This window comes from Rhinatrema bivittatum, chromosome 1, assembly GCF_901001135.1.
Source record: "Rhinatrema bivittatum chromosome 1, aRhiBiv1.1, whole genome shotgun sequence".
Lineage (NCBI taxonomy): Eukaryota > Metazoa > Chordata > Amphibia > Gymnophiona > Rhinatrematidae > Rhinatrema > Rhinatrema bivittatum.
In genome coordinates, this window is record NC_042615.1 from 99,175,174 (window position 1) to 99,195,342 (window position 20,169).

General features: G+C 43.2%; 1 protein-coding gene across 6 annotated transcripts in view; it reads right to left on the bottom strand.

Annotated features, from left to right (window-relative positions):
• The window catches only part of ASB5 (ankyrin repeat and SOCS box containing 5), a 216,665-nt gene that overhangs the window by 106,900 nt on the left and 89,596 nt on the right, over positions 1-20,169 (bottom strand). For all 6 annotated transcript variants that reach the window (XM_029579143.1, XM_029579056.1, XM_029578976.1 and 3 more), the window contains one exon: positions 7,438-7,517. In XM_029579143.1, coding sequence (XP_029435003.1) covers positions 7,438-7,517 — 80 coding nt within the window. The remainder of the gene's footprint in view (positions 1-7,437; positions 7,518-20,169) is intronic.

The following is a 20,169-nucleotide window of genomic DNA, read 5'->3' on the forward strand; positions in this document are numbered from 1 at the left end:
GCCACAATCATTTCCAATACCGAGTGCTGCCATTCGGCCTAGCATCAGCACTCCATGTATTCATGAAATGCCTGGCAGTAGTCACAGCTCACCTGCGACAAAACGACATCCATGTCTATCCGTATCTAGACGTTTGGCTCCTCAGACATCCATCCTGACAGAAAGTGCTCCACTCCCTCCATTTCACCATCAGTCTATTACAATCCTTGGGGTTTCTAATAAACTATCCCAAGTCACATCTGTCTTCATCACGCACCCTTTTGTTCATAGGAGCAAATCTAGACACTGTCCAGGCCAAAGCATTTCTCCCAAAGGACCGAGCACGCACATAATCAATCTTGGCCAAAGCAGTGCAGACTCGCCCAACAATTATAGCTCGTCATCTACTAACTTTGTTAGATCACATGGCGTCCACGGTTTATGTAACCCTAATGGCTCGGCTAGCCATGAGAGTAACACAATGGACTTTAAAGTCCCAGTGGTCCCAATCAAATCAACACATGTCCCACATTGTCCACGTCACCAACCAGCTTCATCTCTCACTAGCTTGGTGGATACAGGAGTCCAATCTTCAGATAGGACTACCCTTCCAATCTCTGCAACCTCAAATTACTCTAGCAACAGATGCATCCAACCTGGGTTGGGGAGCCCATGTCAACAACCTCCAAACCCAGGGAACGGACTACAGAGGAAGCAAAGCACCAGATACATTTTCTGGAGCTCCGGGCAATTCGATATGCCCTCTTCGCTTTTCGGGATTGCCTCTCCAACAAGGAGAGGCAATCCCGAAGACAACCAAGTAGCAATGTGGTACCTCAACAAGCAAGGGGGCACAGGCTCTTACTTGCTATGCCAGGAGGTGGCACAGATCTGGGCCTGGGCTCTCTCCCATTCTATGCTACTGAGAGCGACCTACCTGGCAGGCATGGACAATGTAATAGCGGACAACCTCAGCCGGAACTTTCATCCCCACGAATGGTCCCTAGAGCCCACTGAAGCAAACCAAATTTTTCACCAGTGAGGCCGCCCACACATAGACCTCTTTGCATCAATTCACAACCACAAAGTGGACAATGTCTGCTCTCTACACCACAGCCACAACACACCACCACGAGATGCCTTCGCCCACTCGTGGGCAATGGGTCTTCTATATGCCTACCCTCCACTTCCACTCATCAGCAAGACTCTCGTGAAGTTACGGCAGGACGGGGGCACAATGATCCTCATAGCCCCTCACTGGCCGCATCAGGCCTGGTTCCCAATCCTACGCAACCTCTCAGTCCAACAACCAATTCGCCTGGGCACAGATCCAACTCTGATAACACAGAAGAATGGGCTATTGCGTCATCCGAACTTTCACTCCCTGTCTCTGACAGCTTGGATGTTGAAAGGTTAATACTACAATCCTTTAATCTCTCTGACAGTGTGTCCCAGGTCCTCATAGCTTCATGAAAGCCTTCTACTAGAAGATCTTATCATTTCAAATGGAAAAGATTCTCCTCATGGTGCACCACAAAAGAAATAGATCCCTTTTCCTGCCCCACAATAAGGTTCCTGGACTATCTCTGGCACCTCTTGGAGTCTGGCCTACAAACGTCCTCCATCCGAGTGCATGGCAGTGCCATAGCCGCTTACCACAAAGGTGTAGGAGATGCCCCGATCTCTGCGCAACACCTTATAGGTTGCTTTATGAGAGGCTTGCTACAACTGAAGCCTCCACTGCGTCCTCCGGTTCCGGCATGGGACCTTAATGTTGTGCTAGCATGTCTCATGCGACCTCCGTTCAAGCCCCTGCACTCCTGTGAGCTTCGACATTTCACTTGGAAAGTGATCTTTCTAGTTACTATAACATCAGCTCACAGAGTCAGTGAGCTACATGCACTGGTAACATACCCACCGTATACCAAATTTCTTCACGATCATGTGGTACTTCGCACTCACCCTAAATTCCTACCAAAGGTAGTTTCTGATTTCCACTTACATCAGTCCATAATACTTCTTATTTTTTTTCCAAGGCCTCACTCACAACCAGGTGAGTGGGCTCTGCATTCCTTGGACTGTAAATGTGTGCTTGCCTTTTATTTGGACTGCACTGCAGTCCATAGGAAGTTCACTCAACTGTTTGTCTCCTTTGATACAACCAAATTGGGAGTTCCGGTGGGCAAGCAGAACCTGTCCACCTGGCTGGTGGACTGCATTTCCTTCTGCTACCAACAAGCAGGCCTTCCACTACAGGAACAAGTAAAAGCACATTCAGTAAGAGCCATGGCAACGTCAGTGGCGCACCTCCGTTCTGTACCTCTTGCTGATATCTGCAAAGCTGCCACATGGAGTTCCCTCCACACATTTGCAGCTCATTATTGTCTCGACAAGACTGGCAGGCAGGATTCCATCTTTGGCCAGTCTGTCCTGCGTAATTTGTTTCCAGTTTAATAACCCAACTTCCTTCCTGCAACCCACTGAGAAACTCAGGCTGCCCTCCTACCCAAAACCATCCCAGTTGTTGTGCCTGTTGAACGTCGTTGGGTGTTTTTGGTTCATTCTATTCGAGTATCCTGTAGCTCACTATTCACCCACATGTGAGGACTACCATCCTGCTTGTCCTGGGAGAAAGCAGAGTTGCTTACCTGTAACAAGTGTTCTCCCAGGACAGCAGGATGTTAGTCCTCACGAAATCCGCCCGCCACCCCACGGAGTTGGGTTCGCTTACGTTTTCTTATTTTATTTTTCGCTCGTACTTTTTGCTACAAACAAGACTGAAGGGGGACACCTGCTGGATGCAGGGTTGGTGGCATGCTGGGCATGCTCAGTGTGCCAGTCAAAGTTCTAGAAACTTTGTGAAAAGTGTTCCGTGATTGGGCTCCATCATGATGATGTCACCCACATGTGAGGACTAACATCCTGCTGTCCTGGGAGAACACCTGTTACAGGTAAGCAGCTCTGCTTTATCCCGTTTCTGTCTCTCTCCATCTGACTTCACCCAAAACCCGGGCTCCTTCAAACATTCACCTTCTCTATCCATTGGCTCTTAGAGTCATGTGTCCTGTAGCATAGTACAGTCACATGGGCAGTGACTGCTAAAGCAGTAATGTTATAGTTGTCTGAAAAAGTCTCAGCATTAATGTTCTGGCTGATTCTCTGTGAGAAGCACATAGAAAAAGATGAGGACACTGCATATTATTCTATGTTTTTTAGATCATGCATAACTAATGGTTAAAAAGTATTAATGTTTTGATCCTTAGATCCCAGTGGCCACCATGTTGATTTATTCAAAACTCATGAATGATCATGGAGAACAACAGGGTGCTGTGAAAAAAAACAAAACTTGATTTTTAATAGCTGGATATCTTTAAAAATGTATGTGTGTTTTAAGAATCATGAAAAATAGTAGGTACATATATGATAAACTTCTACTAAGAATTGACAATTCATCAGAAGATAAGCCACCACGATTCATTCGGAGCAAGCAACAAGAAATAGATCTACATTTTGTGATCTACCTGATACTTTTGACCCACACTGGCCACTGTCGGGGACGAGATGCTGGGCTTGATGGACATTGGTCTGAACCAGCCTGGCATACCTTATCTTATGCTCTTATGTTCTTATGGTAAATCCTTGGATAACAAATATATGATTGCTGCCCCTTCATGATCTAAGATTTTATATGATGGTGTGGCTATGCTGGGATCTGAGACACATAGTGACCACATCTTCTTTGTCATTGTCCCTTATGCTAAGGCAGTAAAAAAAAAGACTTCCTAGTATTATATTCATTAATGATTCATCTATAGTGATATCAAATGTTTCCAAGATACAAAGAGGTCATAGTCAGACACAGTCTGGCTAGCAAAGAGACGGATAAACTTATCTGGCTAACTTTGGAGGTACATTCAGTAGTGAAACCGCACTATTTAATATAGCCAGCAATCTTAAAGTTAGCCAGCTAACTATCAGGGTCATTCATCAAAATACATAAAGGCGATAATGCATTAATGCCATAATGCATGTGATAATAGCATTTGGGAAGGGGCAAGATTAGGGAGGAGTTTGGGCAGGGTTTATGAAAATGAGGGGCAATATCACATGGTTTTAACTACACCTTTTTTCCTAGCATTAAGCTGGGCAATATGACTGAAACAGCTGTAACGCAATCCGCAATAAATTTTTTGAATTGCATTTTGGCCATTTCTGGGCTGGGGGGGGGGGGTGGTATAAAGAGAGAGAGAGAGAGAGAGAGCCTCTGGGTAGGTCTACACAGGTTGCAACTATTTATATGCCTATAGGAGGGCCAGCTAATAGCTCAAGGTGAGGTGTTGGTGGTGGTTTAGGGTATAGAGGCCAGTTTTTCATGCATAGTGAGACATATGAATATCACAGTACACCTCAGTGAAGACTTGACATCATTTGGATTGAGGAAAGTCTCTCAAAGATGAAATTTTGTACTATGTTATCTCACCCTAGCTTGATGGTACCCTGTTATAGAATCCATCAAGCTAGGGTGAGAGAACATAGTAGAAATGTCATCTTTGTGAGACTTTCCTCATTCCAAATGATGTCAAATCTTCACCAAGGTGTACTATACTATTCATACATCTCACCATGCATGAAAAACTGGCACCCAAACCACTACCAACACTCATGTCAAGCTATTTCTCTCTCTTTCAGTGCGAGATGTGAAATAGGAAGTATCGCGGAGCATGAAAAGTTTACCACACTATGCAATACTACCTATGCGAAGCGCTATGTTACCATGTGGTGCGGTAACTCTAAATATTACTGTAAACACTCCCCTTTTTCTTATTGTGGGTGTTAGGCCTGTGATATTACAGCATTTTGATGTCTCTAGGGGTTAATCTGCCTAATTTTAGGACAGCTCTTTGGCCTGACCATACTTAGCAGGCTAAATCATCCAGCTAACTCTGAATATCAGAGCTAGCTGGCTAACTTAACCAGCTAACTCAACTCCTCCCACTTATGCCCTTGTAACACCCCTAACTTAGCCAGCTAAATTCTAGCCAGTTATCTCATTAGCTGGCTAGAATTTGCCAGACAAGTGGCCAAATATTCATTTATCCGGCTATCTTCAGAGTTAGCCAGCTAAATGCTTTTCAGTATGGACCTCCAGAAATGTAAAGTAATTCATCTAAAGATAAATAGGATCTTTTAAATATTCTAGTTCATCTTGTTTAAATTTGTCAAATTTAAATTTCATCTCAGGCTGAAAAGATTTTTTGGATTTTTTAATTTCATCTCAGTAAATTTTCTAAAATTTGTTAAGTGTTTAACTTAGCTGGCCAAATTTTAACTTCTAATTTAAACTGAGTTTTAGCCAAATGTAGCCAGCTACATTTTTTAGCTAAAAATCAAACTAAACCTAAGTGGATAAAATTTAGTTGCCTAGAATTAGGGCACTTCACTTTTCATTCCTAAACAAAACTGGCTAGTCCTGAAAATCAGCACTAAGTGGATAAATCTTCTGTCACCTACCACATTCAAATGAAAAGTGTAGGGCAATCCTTCTCCCACATCATCCCCTCCCTTCCACTAGATAGAAGAAGTTGGCCATCTTCCCTCCCTCCCCCATCTGCAAAATATAAATCTGCATTGCTTTCAATACCTTCTCGCATTTAGATCCTCCAAAAACTTTCCCAATAACCCCAGCTTAGCCAGCAGGAGGATTCACTTACAAATACTGATGAGTAATTTCATCAAGAAAGTTGTATTATAAAGTCCTCTCATTACTATTCTGTGAAAATTTGAGAGAACCAATAGTTAATGTATACCATGGGTAGTCAGTTCTGGCCATCAAGAGCCATAAACAGGGCTGGTTTTCAGGGTATCCACAACGACTATACAAGAAATACAATGGAAGCAGTACATGCAAACCTATCTAATGCATATTCATTTTGGATATCCTGAAAACCAGACCTGTCTGTGACTCTTGAGGACTGGAATAGGCCACCCCTGATATATTCAGTATATGTCAAGGGATGATTCTAGAGCTGCACCCCTTGTGTTCTGCCAGTCTGGAATAACCTTCCAGACTGGCTAAGAAAAACCAGGCGGTGTTCTGACCTTTTGCAAGCAACTAAAAACGTTTTTGTTTGTTCACAAGTAACAACATTCACTCAGGGAAAATGTATATTTTAATTATCAAGCTGAATTTATTTTAATATTGATGATTGTATTTTGTATTGCTTTATTTAATGTTTACAGTATTATTGTTTTGATTATATTGTGATCTGTGTTGCGCCCGTCGGTTGCAGACAGCTGTGACCTCTGATGTTCACCTCCTTTTTCCCTGCACCAGCAATTCTTGGAAGAGTGGCAGTCTCCACCTGCAAACGCCGCCTTCCCCAGCATCCCCAGGACGTGAGCGATCCTGTCCGCCATCTTGAATCGGGGATTACCTAGGGCACGTGCGTGTGCATGCCAGGCCCTCTCTTAAACACATCATGGAGGGAACCTCGGGGGCGTCCGCTCCGCATGATGTCACCCGCCAGTGTATTTAAGCTATTCGGACTTTGCTTCCTACAAGTTAGCAAGGACTTCCTTCCTGCTGAATTCCACTCCTCTTGGAGACGCTTCACTATTCGCTACTCTGAACTTGTTCCTGTACTCTGGGTCTTGAATGCTTTAGGTACCCGCTTCTCGGGGGCCTTGTCACGTTCTGGCTATCTGCTCCTTGGAGGGTCTTCCTGCCTGGAGAATCCATCTACTCATATTGGGACTCAGCCTTGTTCAGCCTTGTGAGTACCCTACTCGTTTGCTACTATCTTGCTGATGGAACCTCCAGTGTACCCCGTGCCTCGGGCCACTACCATGCTCGCCTCAGCATACCTGCTTCTACACTTTGGAGTGAGTACCATCATCTATCCTGCTCTGCTGACCTCCTGCACTTCTCTTATCAACATCAGTGCTGATTCTTGCCATACCCTGCGCTGCAGGCCACTACCGGATCTACCTCTGAGAAGTGTTCATCTAGAGGAGGAGATCCTTGTCATAACCTGCTCCACCGGCCACTACTGGGAATATCATTGCTGAGCCACATTACTACTCTGGACTGCGTCTTCCATCACACTCTGTGGGTACTTCACCTACATTCTAGTCTAATAAAGTCTCTTTACTAACTGTGTCCGTCTCTGCTGAGGCCACGCCTATTGTGGTGAGTCCCCACAGGGCTCCTCCCTGTTGGTAGGGGTCAGCTCTCACTAAGATCCAGGGTCCACAACCATACCAGAACATAACAATCTGCCTAGCATTTGTATCTATTATTAGTAGAATATAAATTGTTTTAATATATAAAATAAATAATAATATACAGATAAAAATACCAGCATTCTATATTCAAGTTAAAAACGTTTACTACCATTTACACAGTAGCGACAGTATTTTAAAAGAATAGAAATATAAAGTCAAACATAAGTTTTCTACCTGGGAAATTAAGGTTTTTAGAGCAAGGAGGCGTCCTTGGCTGGCTGCTTCATGCAATGGTGAACGATCTGCCCACGAACCTGGAAAACAATAAGACAAAATGAATAGGGTCATTCATCAAATTGTGTTAGGGCTATAATGCTTGTTATATCACGTATATCGCGTGATATATGTGATATTTTGCATGTCCCTGCCCAGATACCCTCACCTATTACAATCACTTTCTTTGCATGCAATTTGCCTGCATGAATAATGCAAATGCATGCAAAGAAATTCATTACTAGGGATGTGAATCGTTTTAGGACGATTAAAATTATCGTCCGATAATTTTAATATCGTCTTAAACCGTTATGGAACACAATACAATACAGATTCTAACGATTTATCATTATAAATCGTTAGAATCGTGAGCCGGCACACTAAAACCCCCTAAAACCCACCCCCGACCCTTTAAATTAAATCCCCCACCCTCCCGAACCCCCCCCAAATAACTTAAATAACCTGCGGGTCCAGCGGCGGTCCGGAACGGCAGCGGTCCGGAACGGGCTCCTGCTCCTGCATCTTGTCGTCTTCGGCCGGCGCCATATTCCAAAATGGCGCCGAAAAATGGCGGCGGCCATAGACGAAAAAGATTGGACGGCAGGAGGTCCTTCCGGACCCCCGCTGGACTTTTGGCAAGTCTCGTGGGGGTCAGGAGGCCCCCCACAAGCTGGCCAAAAGTTCCTGGAGGTCCAGCGGGGGTCAGGGAGCGATTTCCCGCCGCGAATCGTTTTCGTACGGAAAATGGCGCCGGCAGGAGATCGACTGCAGGAGGTCGTTCAGCGAGGGTTCCGGCGCCTCGTACGGAAAATGGCGCCGGCCATACGCGTATGGCCGGCGCCATTTTCCGTACGAAAACGATTCGCGGCGGGAAATCGCTCCCTGACCCCCGCTGGACCTCCAGGAACTTTTGGCCAGCTTGTGGGGGGCCTCCTGACCCCCACGAGACTTGCCAAAAGTCCAGCGGGGGTCCGGAAGGACCTCCTGCCGTCCAATCTTTTTCGTCTATGGCCGCCGCCATTTTTCGGCGCCATTTTGGAAAATGGCGCCGGCCGAAGACGACAAGATGCAGGAGCAGGAGCCCGTTCCGGACCGCTGCCGTTCCGGACCGCCGCTGGACCCGCAGGTTATTTAAGTTATTTGGGGGTGGGGGATTTAATTTAAAGGGTCGGGGGTGGGTTTTAGGGGGTTTTAATGTGCCGGTTTTTCGATTTTTTCGATTTTTTTAACGATTTTTCACGATTTTTCACGATATTTTACCCCCCCAAACGGCAACAATACGATTCCCTCCCCCTCCCAGCCGAAATCGATCGTTAAGACGATCGAGGACACGATTCACATCCCTATTCATTACTAGGCAATTCTATGCTAATATTTTATCACAGCCGACCAGAAGGTGCTCAACTGCAATAAAGTAACTACACTTCCCTGGTATGTGTTAGATGTGCGGCAGGAGGCCCAGGACCCTAACGCGGATCCTGAGTCTCCCGCTGCACATTTAATGCGGCAGAAAAAAAAAGTAGCCAAACAGGGAGGTTGAGCGGGGGGCGGGGTCATTTCTGACCCCCCTCCCCTTTCAACTCGGGACCGCTGGTCGAGGTGGCCCTGACTCCCCAAAAATACAAAGTTAAAAACATGCACGTGGCGGTTGCCCCCCCAATACACAATCTCCCCCTTCCCTTGGCCCTCCAATTGCCATAAACCATCTGGTCTGGGCGATTTGCTACTCTGTCAATCTGGTCTACAATATCTTCCAGGTTCACCATGATTTGGTTCAGTTCATCTTAATCATCACCCTTGAAAGCCATCTCTGGAATGGTTATCTCCCCAATGTCTTCATTTGTAAATACTGAAGCAAAGAATTAATTTAGTCTTTCCATGATGGCTTTATCTTCCCTAAGTGCTTCGTTAATCCCTTGATCATCTAATGGTCCAACCGACTCCCTCGCAAGCTTCCTGCTTTGAATATATTTTAAACAGCTTTTATTATGAGTTTTTGCCTCCATAGTCAGCTTCTTTTCAAATTCTCTCTTGGCCTCTTATCAATGTTCTACATTTAACTTGCCAGTGCTTATACTTTTTCTTATTTTCTTCAGAAAGATCCTTCTTCCAATTTTTGAAGGAAATTTTTTTTGGATAAAATAGTCTTTCACTTCACCTTTTAACCAAGGTGGCAGTTGTTTGGCCTTCCTTCCACCTTTCTTAATGCATGGAATGCATCTGGACTGTGCTTCTAAGATGATACTTTTAAACAATGTACACACTCTTAACCTTTGTAGAAAAAAACTAAAGGTGCAGCTATCTTCCTCATTGTATCAAAGTCTCCCTTGTAAAAGTTTAGTGCTAGAGCCGTAGATTTACTTATAGCCCCCTACTAGTCTTTAATTCAAATTTGATCATGTTATGACCACTATTGCCAAGTGGCCCCATGACTATTACCTCTCTCACCAAATCCTGCATTCCACTAAGAATTAGATCTAAATTAGATCACTCTTCATGTTGTTTCCTGAACCAATTGTTCCATGAAAGCAATAATTTATTACATCCAGAAACTTTACCTCTCTAACATGTCCTGATGTTACATTTACCCAGTCGATATTGGGGCAATTGAAATTTACCAATATTATTGCATTGCCATATTGATTAGTTTCCCTTATTTCTCTTAATATTTCATCATCCGTCTTATCATTCTGGACCACCTGCAGCATGTGCATCAGTCTGAAGTTGGATGTGTGCTATATAATAAATCTCTTAATCAAAAAATTCTTATAGTGACTTACAATAACTATAAAAATACAATTGCTAATCACAACAAAATACAGTAATTACTATGCATAACACCAACTAAAGTAATGTATCGCATACAAATACTAAAAAGCAGTATACAGTATACAGAGAGAGCTTCTAACATAAACTTAAATATATATCAAGCAAAGACTACCCTTGAGATTTACAGAGGCAAAATTTTGTTTTGGTTTATTTGTTTTATTTGTTTTATTTGTTTTATTTGTTTTATTATGTGGTTTGTTTCAAATGTAAAAAACAATTTCATGTATTCAATCCATTCATTTTTTTTCATTTCCCATTAAAGTCAATGGTGGAAGCACTGCAGCTTATTTTGAGCTTCAAAATTAGGGTTTTCTAATCAATTCTAATGAAAATTTTGGGTAGACTTCAATAGAAGGGGGAAGCGCACACCAATGCACCAAAAGTGGCAGAATAGTCTAAGGCAGTGGGTCTCAACCTTTTTTCTGTTAATGACCCACCTGACAGATGATGCTCACATGCATGACTCATTGCACACTACATTTAACAGCTATACTAAAAAAAAAAAAATACTAGATATTTTATTGTTGAAAATGATGCAGGAGAAAGATAACATTCTTTAATTTCAATAACTGCTTATAAAATATCATTATTAAATGTTATTGTTTCACAAAAATGTTAATCTTTGGTTACTGCATCAGTGAGAAATCTGGGACTGATATGCATACGTAGCACACAGCTTTTCGATACAGACACTCTCATGCATTTCACTGTCAACCTCAGAAAGTTCTGACCTCCTCTGGACTTTATACGGAGCAGAGTTAGGAAATTTCCCCTTTCAACTCACCATACAAAAAATATATTCAAATTCTGATATCCCCTCAGTAACAGTATTTCCCTGCCAGCCACTTTGTGAAATAACATGAAAACCTCCTAAAAAGATATTTAGAAATTATATAGCATATCAGCCATACCATAAGAGTACTAACACCCAGGTCTAGAACAGCAACAACTTTACCTATGAAAACGCAAAACTGGAAATATAGAACACAGTTCACTTACTATTGGAAAAACAAAGAAAGCCAGATGGCTCTAGATTCCTAGACAGAATCTACATCCTAGTTAGCAGAATCTCCCACCTCTGTCAAACATGCAGAATGCAGACTGACCCTTATCTAATATAGAATAAAATACCATAATTTATAAACAAGCACACAGAGAAAAACTGAAACTCAAAAAAAAAAAAGGGGGGGGAGGTGGCAGATCAGGATACAGCATGCTTGCAACATGTATGGCTTGGATTAGTGGTGGCAGTGATTTGAAGGAAATGCAGCAAAAGGGAGCGGTGATGAGGAATTATAAGTACCAGCTCCCTACTCTGCACTCTCCTGAAGCAGCAAGCACATGTGGCTGTTATAAAAATCATAGGCTTGCTATGTCAAATTTTTGGTAACACACCTTCCACCCCTTGGTGATACCCCAGTCTAAGGCACTGTAAAGGGAGAAGAGGGTACCAGCAGTGGTGGGAGTTCTCCACAATACCACAAAAGGAAAAAAACAGCAGCAAGAGTGGCAAGAACACCCAAAGCAGCGTGAGAGGGACAAAGTGGTACCAAGTGTGTCATGAACATCCTAAAGCAACATGAAGGGGGAACAAAGCTTGAAAGGTAACAGAAAAAAATGCATTCATGGATAGAAGGACAAAGGAGTGCAAAGAGTGGCATAAAGAATCTAAAGATGCCATGAGAGGTGCCAATCAGCCACCCACAGTGGGAAGAACATCCCAAGGTGTAGAGTCTGGGGTATATTAGCAGAGTTGTAGCAAGATCCTCATGCAGTAGAGTAAGGGCATGGCAGCTAAGCAGCGTGGCAACAAGACCCCCGAGGTGTATATAGTAGCAAGGTAATTGTTAATAAGACCCTCATGCAGTAGTGCCACTGAATGGCAACTAAGCAGAGTGGCAACAGGACCCCCAAGGTATAGCATAAGAGGTGTGGCAGTAAGGCAGAGTGGTAGCAAGACCCCCATGCAGTAGTGCCAGGGCATGGCAGTTAGGCAGAGTGGCAACAGGACCCCCCAGGGTGTAGTATATAGCAGCAAGGAAATGTGGCAGTGAGACCCTCAAGGTGTAGCACAAGGGGTACAGCAGCAAGAAAAAGTGACAGCAAGCCCAAGTTGTAGCATAAGGGTTATAGCATCAAGACAGAGTGGCAACAAGACACTCACAATTTAGCATAATGAGTATGGCAGTTTGGCAGAGTGGCAGCAAGATCTCAAAGCTGTAGTATAAGGGCTGTGACAGCAAGGCAGAGTGGAAGCAAGACTCCCAAGGTATAGTATAAGAGGTATAGCAGCATGTCAGAGTGGCAGCAAGAACTCCATAAACAGCATAAGGAGTTTAGCAGCAAGTAAAAGTGGCAGCAAGACTCCCAAGGAATAGCATAAGGCTTATGGTAGCAGGCAGAATGGCAGCAAGACTCCCAAGTGTAGCATCAGGGGCATGTATGGCAGAAAGGCAGAGTGGCAGCAAGACCCTGCCCCCCCCCCCCCGGTTTAGCATCAGGAGCAAGGCAGCAAACAGACTGGCAGTAAGATCCTCAAGATAGAGTCTAAGGTATGTTAGCAAAACTGAGTGGCAGCAAGACACTCCCCAGAGATAGTTCAAGGGAATGGCAGCAAGGCATAATGGCAGCAAGACCTTCAATGTGTAGTGTAAGGGGTACAGCAGCAAGGCAGAGCATCAGGGGCAGCAATGGCAGGAAGACCATTAAGTGTAGCATAAGGGGTATAGCAGCAAGGTGTAGAATAAGGGATATAGCAGCAAAGAAGAGTGGCAGGAAGACCCCAAGGCATAGTGTTGGGGGACACAGGAGCTAGGCAGAATGGCAACAAGTCCCCCAAAGTATAGCATGAGGGGTAGGGCAATAAGACTGAGTGGTAGCAAGAACCCCAAGATGGTACAACAGGGGTATGGCAGCAAGGTAGAATGGAAGTAAGACCCTCAAGGTGTAGCCTCAGAAGCAGGGCAGCTTTCACCTTGATTGTCCTTCATTTCGTCTGCTTGCCTACTTCTCCCACCTCAGCTTCATCCTGGCCACTACCTCACGTAGGAATTTCTTGGTTGCTATAGTTACCAGTCTCACTGCAGCACTCTTCAATGGAACATAGACTTGAATGGGAATCATAAATGAATGAAACAAACGTTTTCATTTATATTTGTAGGCACCCTCTATTTGTATCAGGGGGTCACATATGAACCAAGAATGGTCTCATTTGTTGCATTCGTTTCAAATGAATGTGCATCCCTAAGTAAAACTAAAATGGTAATAGTTTAAGATCAGGTCTTATACTTCTAAGCCTCTTTCCTATACCAACTCCTGTACTACTGAGCCTGACACTACACACATTGTCATAATATAATGCTATAAGCCAATATTTGTGTTTTGCTGTTGTCACATTAACAAGTTTGGCATTCAAAGCTCCATATTTAGCTCAAAATCATGCAATGCCAATTGATTCACATATGCTGAATTACATTCTTTGTGCAAACACATCCCTTAAAAATGTGACTGAAATTTCTTATGCTACTTATTGCAAAATAGTGGTGTAACATGGATCTTTGTGTTCTAATCTGACAGGGTATGTACATGGCAGAGAAACTGCTATACTGGCCACAGCCTATAATATGTACAATATATAATCACAAACCTGGGTCAATATCCAAGATTTACATGTAAATTTACATGTAAATGCTTTTGAAAATCGGAACCGATACTCCTGGTCAAAGTGGAGTAAAGTTCCTTGGGTAAGTGTTAATCTATAGGACGGAACCCAGAGTTTATGCTGCAGGGGTCCTGTACTCGGCATTTATGAGCAAAAAGTGATTTGTGCAGCTGTTATCTTGAGCACATAAATCATGTTTTCTGCGCACTAAGGGGTAGATTTTAAAACGTGCGAGTGTCCATGTGCGCACAGTTCCTGGCGCGCCCACATGGATGTGCCTATTTTTTAACATGCACACGTCACCGCGCGCATGTTATAAAATACAATACCCAAGCGCACATGCACACCCAATTTTAATATCGGCGTGCGCATGTGCAGGTGGATCGCAACTCACATGTGCGGGGGGGGGGGGGGGGAATTTTTTAAAGTACATATAGCGGGCCTTTGCCCAGTTCCCTAACCCCCTAACTGACCTTCCTCCCTTTTCCCCTCTCCATCCTGCCCCCTAAACCCCACCTAACTACTCTGTTTTTTATATTGTAAAACTTATCTGCTCCTTTGGCCAATGTCTTGATCAGCCCCCGCCTCGTCCAGACCCTGCACCCCCGGCCCGCCCCTTTCAAGGTATCTTGGCACTTCAGTGCATATCAGGAGATACGTGCGTGGCCGGGCCCGTGCTGAGCGATGCGGCTATTTTATAACATATACGTTATATATACATGCATGTTATAAAATAGGCTGGCAGCACGCACAAGTGTGCCCAGTTTTAATTTGACACCCACTTGTGTGCATAAGCGAGCAAATTTTAAAACGTGCACATGTGGTTGGGCCCTGCACGTGCCAAGCGCATTTTTGAAAGGACCCGATATACGCAGACGTGCCAGGCCAGCCAAAAGGAGCAGGCCAGGGGCGGCGTCTGGGTGGGGAGGGGCCTGTCGGGACAGTGGCTATTAGACTCTGTCCCTGGGGAGCAGGTGCTGGCAGCCGGCTGGCGTGCATAACTTACTTCTGCTCCGAAGGAGCAGATAAGTTAAAAAAAAAAAAAAAAATAGGGTAGCTAGATAGCGGTTAAGGATTGGGGTGGAGGGGAAAAGGTAGGAAAGTTAGGTATGGGGGTAGGGAACTGGGAAAGGCTTACCTGCGTCGCCGTGCGTATATTTTTAACTCCCCATTACGGGCGTTGGATGACACCCGCCCACACATCTGTGCCCGATTATAAAATCAGCTGTGTATGCGCATGTAGATATCGTATTTTATAACATGCGTGCCGCGATGAGCGCATTTTATAAAATTTGTGCGTCCATGTGTGCGCACCAGAAACTACTTGCATGCACAGGTCTTAAAATCGACCCCAAAAGCCTCTTTTATCGGAAATGTGAAAAAATTTTAAAAGGGACGCATACCGACGCCATTGCAAGTTTTTACCAGTTCCTCCTCAGTTCGCCCAGTTACCAGCTATGTCCTCCAAAGCCCCCTGGGTTTGATAGCCTGCACAACCTCCCCCCTCCCGAAATAGCTCATTATTTTTTTTCTTCACACCATCCATAGCAGAAGTAAAGTTACATGCACGTTGGATTGTGTAACATTTTAGGCGCAAATTTCTGGTAAGTCTTGAACTGCCCACGTACTGTCCACACCCCACCTCTTTTTGAGAAGTTCTGAGATGTGCGCGCTGTAGGAGATTTGTGAATAATATATCTGGGCGGCTTTTAAAATCCACTCGGTGCACACCAGTCCAAAATATTCGAACATCCCCTAATTGATGCACATGTCGGCTTTTAAAATTTACCTTTAATGGAGAAATTACTTACTTACTTATTTATTTATAAGCTTTTCTTTACCGACATTCGTAAGGCACATCATGCTGGTTTACAATGAACTGAAAGGATGAAAATACAATAAAACATGACAGGAGGGTTGGCAGGCTGGGGAGGGAGGATAATTACTTACCTGATAATTTTGTTTTCCTTAGTGTAGACAGATGGACTCAGGACCAGTGGGTTTATGCTCCCCTGCCAGCAGATGGAGAGGGGAGCAAGCTGACGTCACAGTATATATAACCCTGCGGTGACCCCAGCCTGTCAGTATTCTCTTCAAAAGCAATTGTGGACAGACTAGCAAAATACTCATCAATTAAAACAGATAACAGAACTGTGCTCAACCAACCATAAACACTGAACTCACATAAGATTCTAAGTACCCCAAGCTAGGGACTGGACGAACACTTACAGGTAATCCCTTGGGACCCAAAGCCCCACAGGAGGACTAGTGATACACCCATGTGGCAGCCGAGGGCGGGAAGCTGGTAAGTAATTTCTCCATTTCCTAGCTTGTAGACAGATGGACTTAGGACCAGTGGGATGTACCAAAGCTACTCCCCAACAGGGTGGGAGGCTGCCCATGGTCCAGTCAACACAGAACGTGCAAAGGCTGCATCCTCCCTGACCTGCACATCCAGACAATAAAACCTGGAAAACGTTTGTAAGGAAGACCTTGTGGCAGCTTGGCAGATATTGATGATATAACAGTAACTTCCGCCCAAGACACTGCCTGAGCCCTAGTAGAATGGGCCCTAACCTGAGTAGGTAATGGCTTTCCAACACCCACATATGCGGCCGTGACCACCTCCTTAATCCAACAAGGTTATGGTAGCCAGCGAAGCCAGAGCTCCCTGCTTACTCCTGCAATGGAGAACAAACAGGTGATCTGTCTTTCGAAAAGACTGACAGACTGCCAGATACCTCACGACGAGACGCTTAACATTCAAAGAGCACAAAAGGCGAAACTCTTCCGCATCCCTGACCTTATCCAGGGATGGCAAGGAGATGGACTGATTCAAATGAAAGTCCGAGACTACCTCGGGTAAGAAGAATGGAACAGTTTGCAGCTGTAACTCTCCCAGAGTCACCTGAAGAAATAGCTTCTGGCCTGGGCGCGCTTCGGGAGAGCGGGCGCTAGCTGGCTCTCCCGTAGGTTTTTGTGTATCGGCCTGTAAGTAAAGGAGATTTTTCATATTGTTAAAACCTTGACAACACCTATTGTCAGGAATGTTGATAATTTGCCAGTTGATAGATGTGATGATTTTGCGCGTCACATTGAGAAAGTTTCTAAATTAGTTAAGACCTTTAATACCTCTGACCTGCAGCAAAAACCAACAGAGGTCTCCGATGAGATTAGAGGTCATTTATGGGAGAACTTTCAGAAAATTCCAAGTATAAAAATAATTCAAATGATCTCAAATATGAGAATCACCTTTTATCCCATGAGCTTTTGCTCTAATGCCATTTTTAAGGTCTTACAAAACAACCGAGTCATTCATCAAGCTGCGATGTGGCCTTAACTCATGCGATAATACCCTACCGCGCGCCATATAGGCTGCATCGTGACGGTACTATTCAAATTAACTGAAGGGGAGGAGTGTGGGCGGGATTTAGGTGGCGTTATGTCCTGGCAGTGCTGCAGGCAATAATGTTTTCACATTATCGCCTGCAGCATAACGAGAAATAACTACCTTGTCCCGTGGCGCTATGGGGCAATAGTGTGCGGCGTGGCCACACCACAGCAGGCAAAACCTCACCACTGCAATGCAGCTGGCTGCAGACTATTGCTCCCCCGCCCTTTTTTTGTTCACAGACCATCATTCTGCTATAAATATAGCAAGGGAGGCAATGCATGCAAATCTATCTCATGCATATTCATTGCAGATATCCAAAAAACTCAATTGGCTGGAGGTCCTCCAGGACAGGTTTGGGAGCCTCTGCGCTAGATCATCACATTTTACTGTTATGTTTACAGCAGATAGTTTTATCATCAGTAGTATTAGTTTGGTTCCACTCCTTCCTGACTGGTCGTTTTCAACAAGTGGTGTTGTCGGGAGCAAAATTCCATTTTGTGCCAGTTAATTCTGGGATTCCTCAAGTTTCAGCTTTGTCTACCATCTTGTTTAATCTACATATGTTCCCACTTTGTCAGCTGCTTGCAAATTTGGATGTGGGTTATCAGTTTTATACTGATAATATTCAATTTTTTATACCCATCCACCATCCATCTTTCAAAGTCTGAGTCTATTCAAAAATTGACTCATTGTCTCGAATGTATCAACAGGTAGCATTTTGAAAATAAATTGGATTTAAAATTAAATAAGATAGAAATTGTATTTCTGTCTAGATACCTAGTTTTGGAACCCCTGCCTATTTTAACACTAGATAATCTTAACATTCAAATTTTATCTAAAGCTCATAACTTGGGAATTATCATGGACTGTTCATTATCTATGAAACCCCAAATTGAAAGTGTTTTTCATAAATGTTTTTACAAACTCTGCCTTATTATACACATTAAGCCATTCCTTAGCACAGATGATTTAAAAACTGTCATAAATGCTCTGATTATGTCCTCTGTCAATAACTGCAACTCCCTTCTGTAGGCCTGCCTCAATCCTCTTTGAAGGCTTTACAAATGATTCAGAATTCATTCGTGAAAATGGTGATCACATCACCACTGTTTTAATTATACTTCATTGGTTACCAATTTTTTGGAGAGTTTGTTTCAAAATGTTATTACTTGTGTTTAAAGCTGTTCATGGTCTAGCCCCTTCCTGCTTTAATTTCATCTTAAAAATGTATCAACCGTCTCTTACTCCAAGGTCCGCTTCCCACAACCTTTTAGAGATTCCATCAGCTCACTAGACACTACTGGCCAAGTCCAAAAACCGCATGTTTTATGTAGCAGGTCTGATTTGATGGAATGAGCTGCCAGAGAAACTTAAAACAGAGACAAACCTGTTACACAGTTCAGAAAGAAACTCAAGGCCCATGTATATACTTTGGCCTTTGAGTAAAGGATGGGGTGCTATTTACTACTATTATCTATGTTTTATTATTATGTTTAAACAGGGAGTCTTGTTTTTAGCTGGGTTACTGTTTCATATTGTATGTAAGTTTATTGAAGTTGGTTATTTTCTTTTAGTATTTGTTTTGTATATTAAAATAATTTCTTTAAAAAATATTATGTCTTAATTTCTCTTGTTATCAACAATTATCCGGGTCATTTATCAGTTTGCGTTAGGGCCTTACACGTGCAATAACACCTTAATGCACAATTGAGTATTCCAGTGGAAAGAGTTTATGGAAATGAGGGTCAGTAGCATTCAATGCAATATAGTGCTGGAAATAACTACACATATTGTTTAGTGCATTGTGCTTGTGATACGGAGTAAATATTTGAGAGAGAGAGAGAGAGAGAGAGACTCTGCATAGAGCCACTCTGGCATTCTCTATATATGTACCACTGTAGAGGGGCACTTTGAATCAGGGTGGGTTTCAGAATGTGGGGTGGGGTTTAGGGAGTGGTGTTACAGAAACATTCTGAGGTATTCATAGTAAATTAACATCACTAAAGATTTGTAGTCATTATAATGGATGAAAAGTAGAGGAGTAGATTTGTGATGTACAAACTCCATCCCGATTGAAAGTGCCCTCTACAGTGGTACATATATAGAGAGTGTCAGACTGACTCTATACAGAGTCTCTCTCTCCCCCCCTCCCCCCCCCCCAGATGTATTAACCAGCATGCGAAGCGAAAAATAGCACAAGTGCAAAAATTTATCACGCCTCTGGGAACTGCCTATGCCATGTGGGAGCAGGATAATTAGCCTAACCACACTCCTTTTTTTTTTTTTTATCACAGGTGCTATTTCCACTATATTTATAGCATTTTGATAAATCTAGGCCTATGTATGTAAAATTGTGACCCACTTAGAATTGCAAATAAGTGGGATATAAATTGTATAAATAAATAAATGTACAATATACATATCTGTTGTGCACAAAATACTGGTATTATTTTGATGATTATAGCCACATAGATAGTCTTACTTAAGAAAATTGCTTTCAGATTTCAGTGATAAATGATTTTGTTATCATGTCACAGGAATGCATTCATTTTAATTTTTCAGTTGTGTTCTTAACATATGCAGTGTTGTACAGGACAGCTTAATACAGGGATACAATTAATGATTAATACATATCAGACAGGTAAAACAGAGTTGCTGCCCTAACAGTTTGCAATCTGAGAATTTACAATCTAATCTTTAAAAGAAATCCACCTAATCTTACTTAGATATTACAAAGGGGACATAAAGAAGAGTAAACTCAGTAAGTTACAGATCTCTAACTACAGTACAAGCAAATATCTTCTGTTTC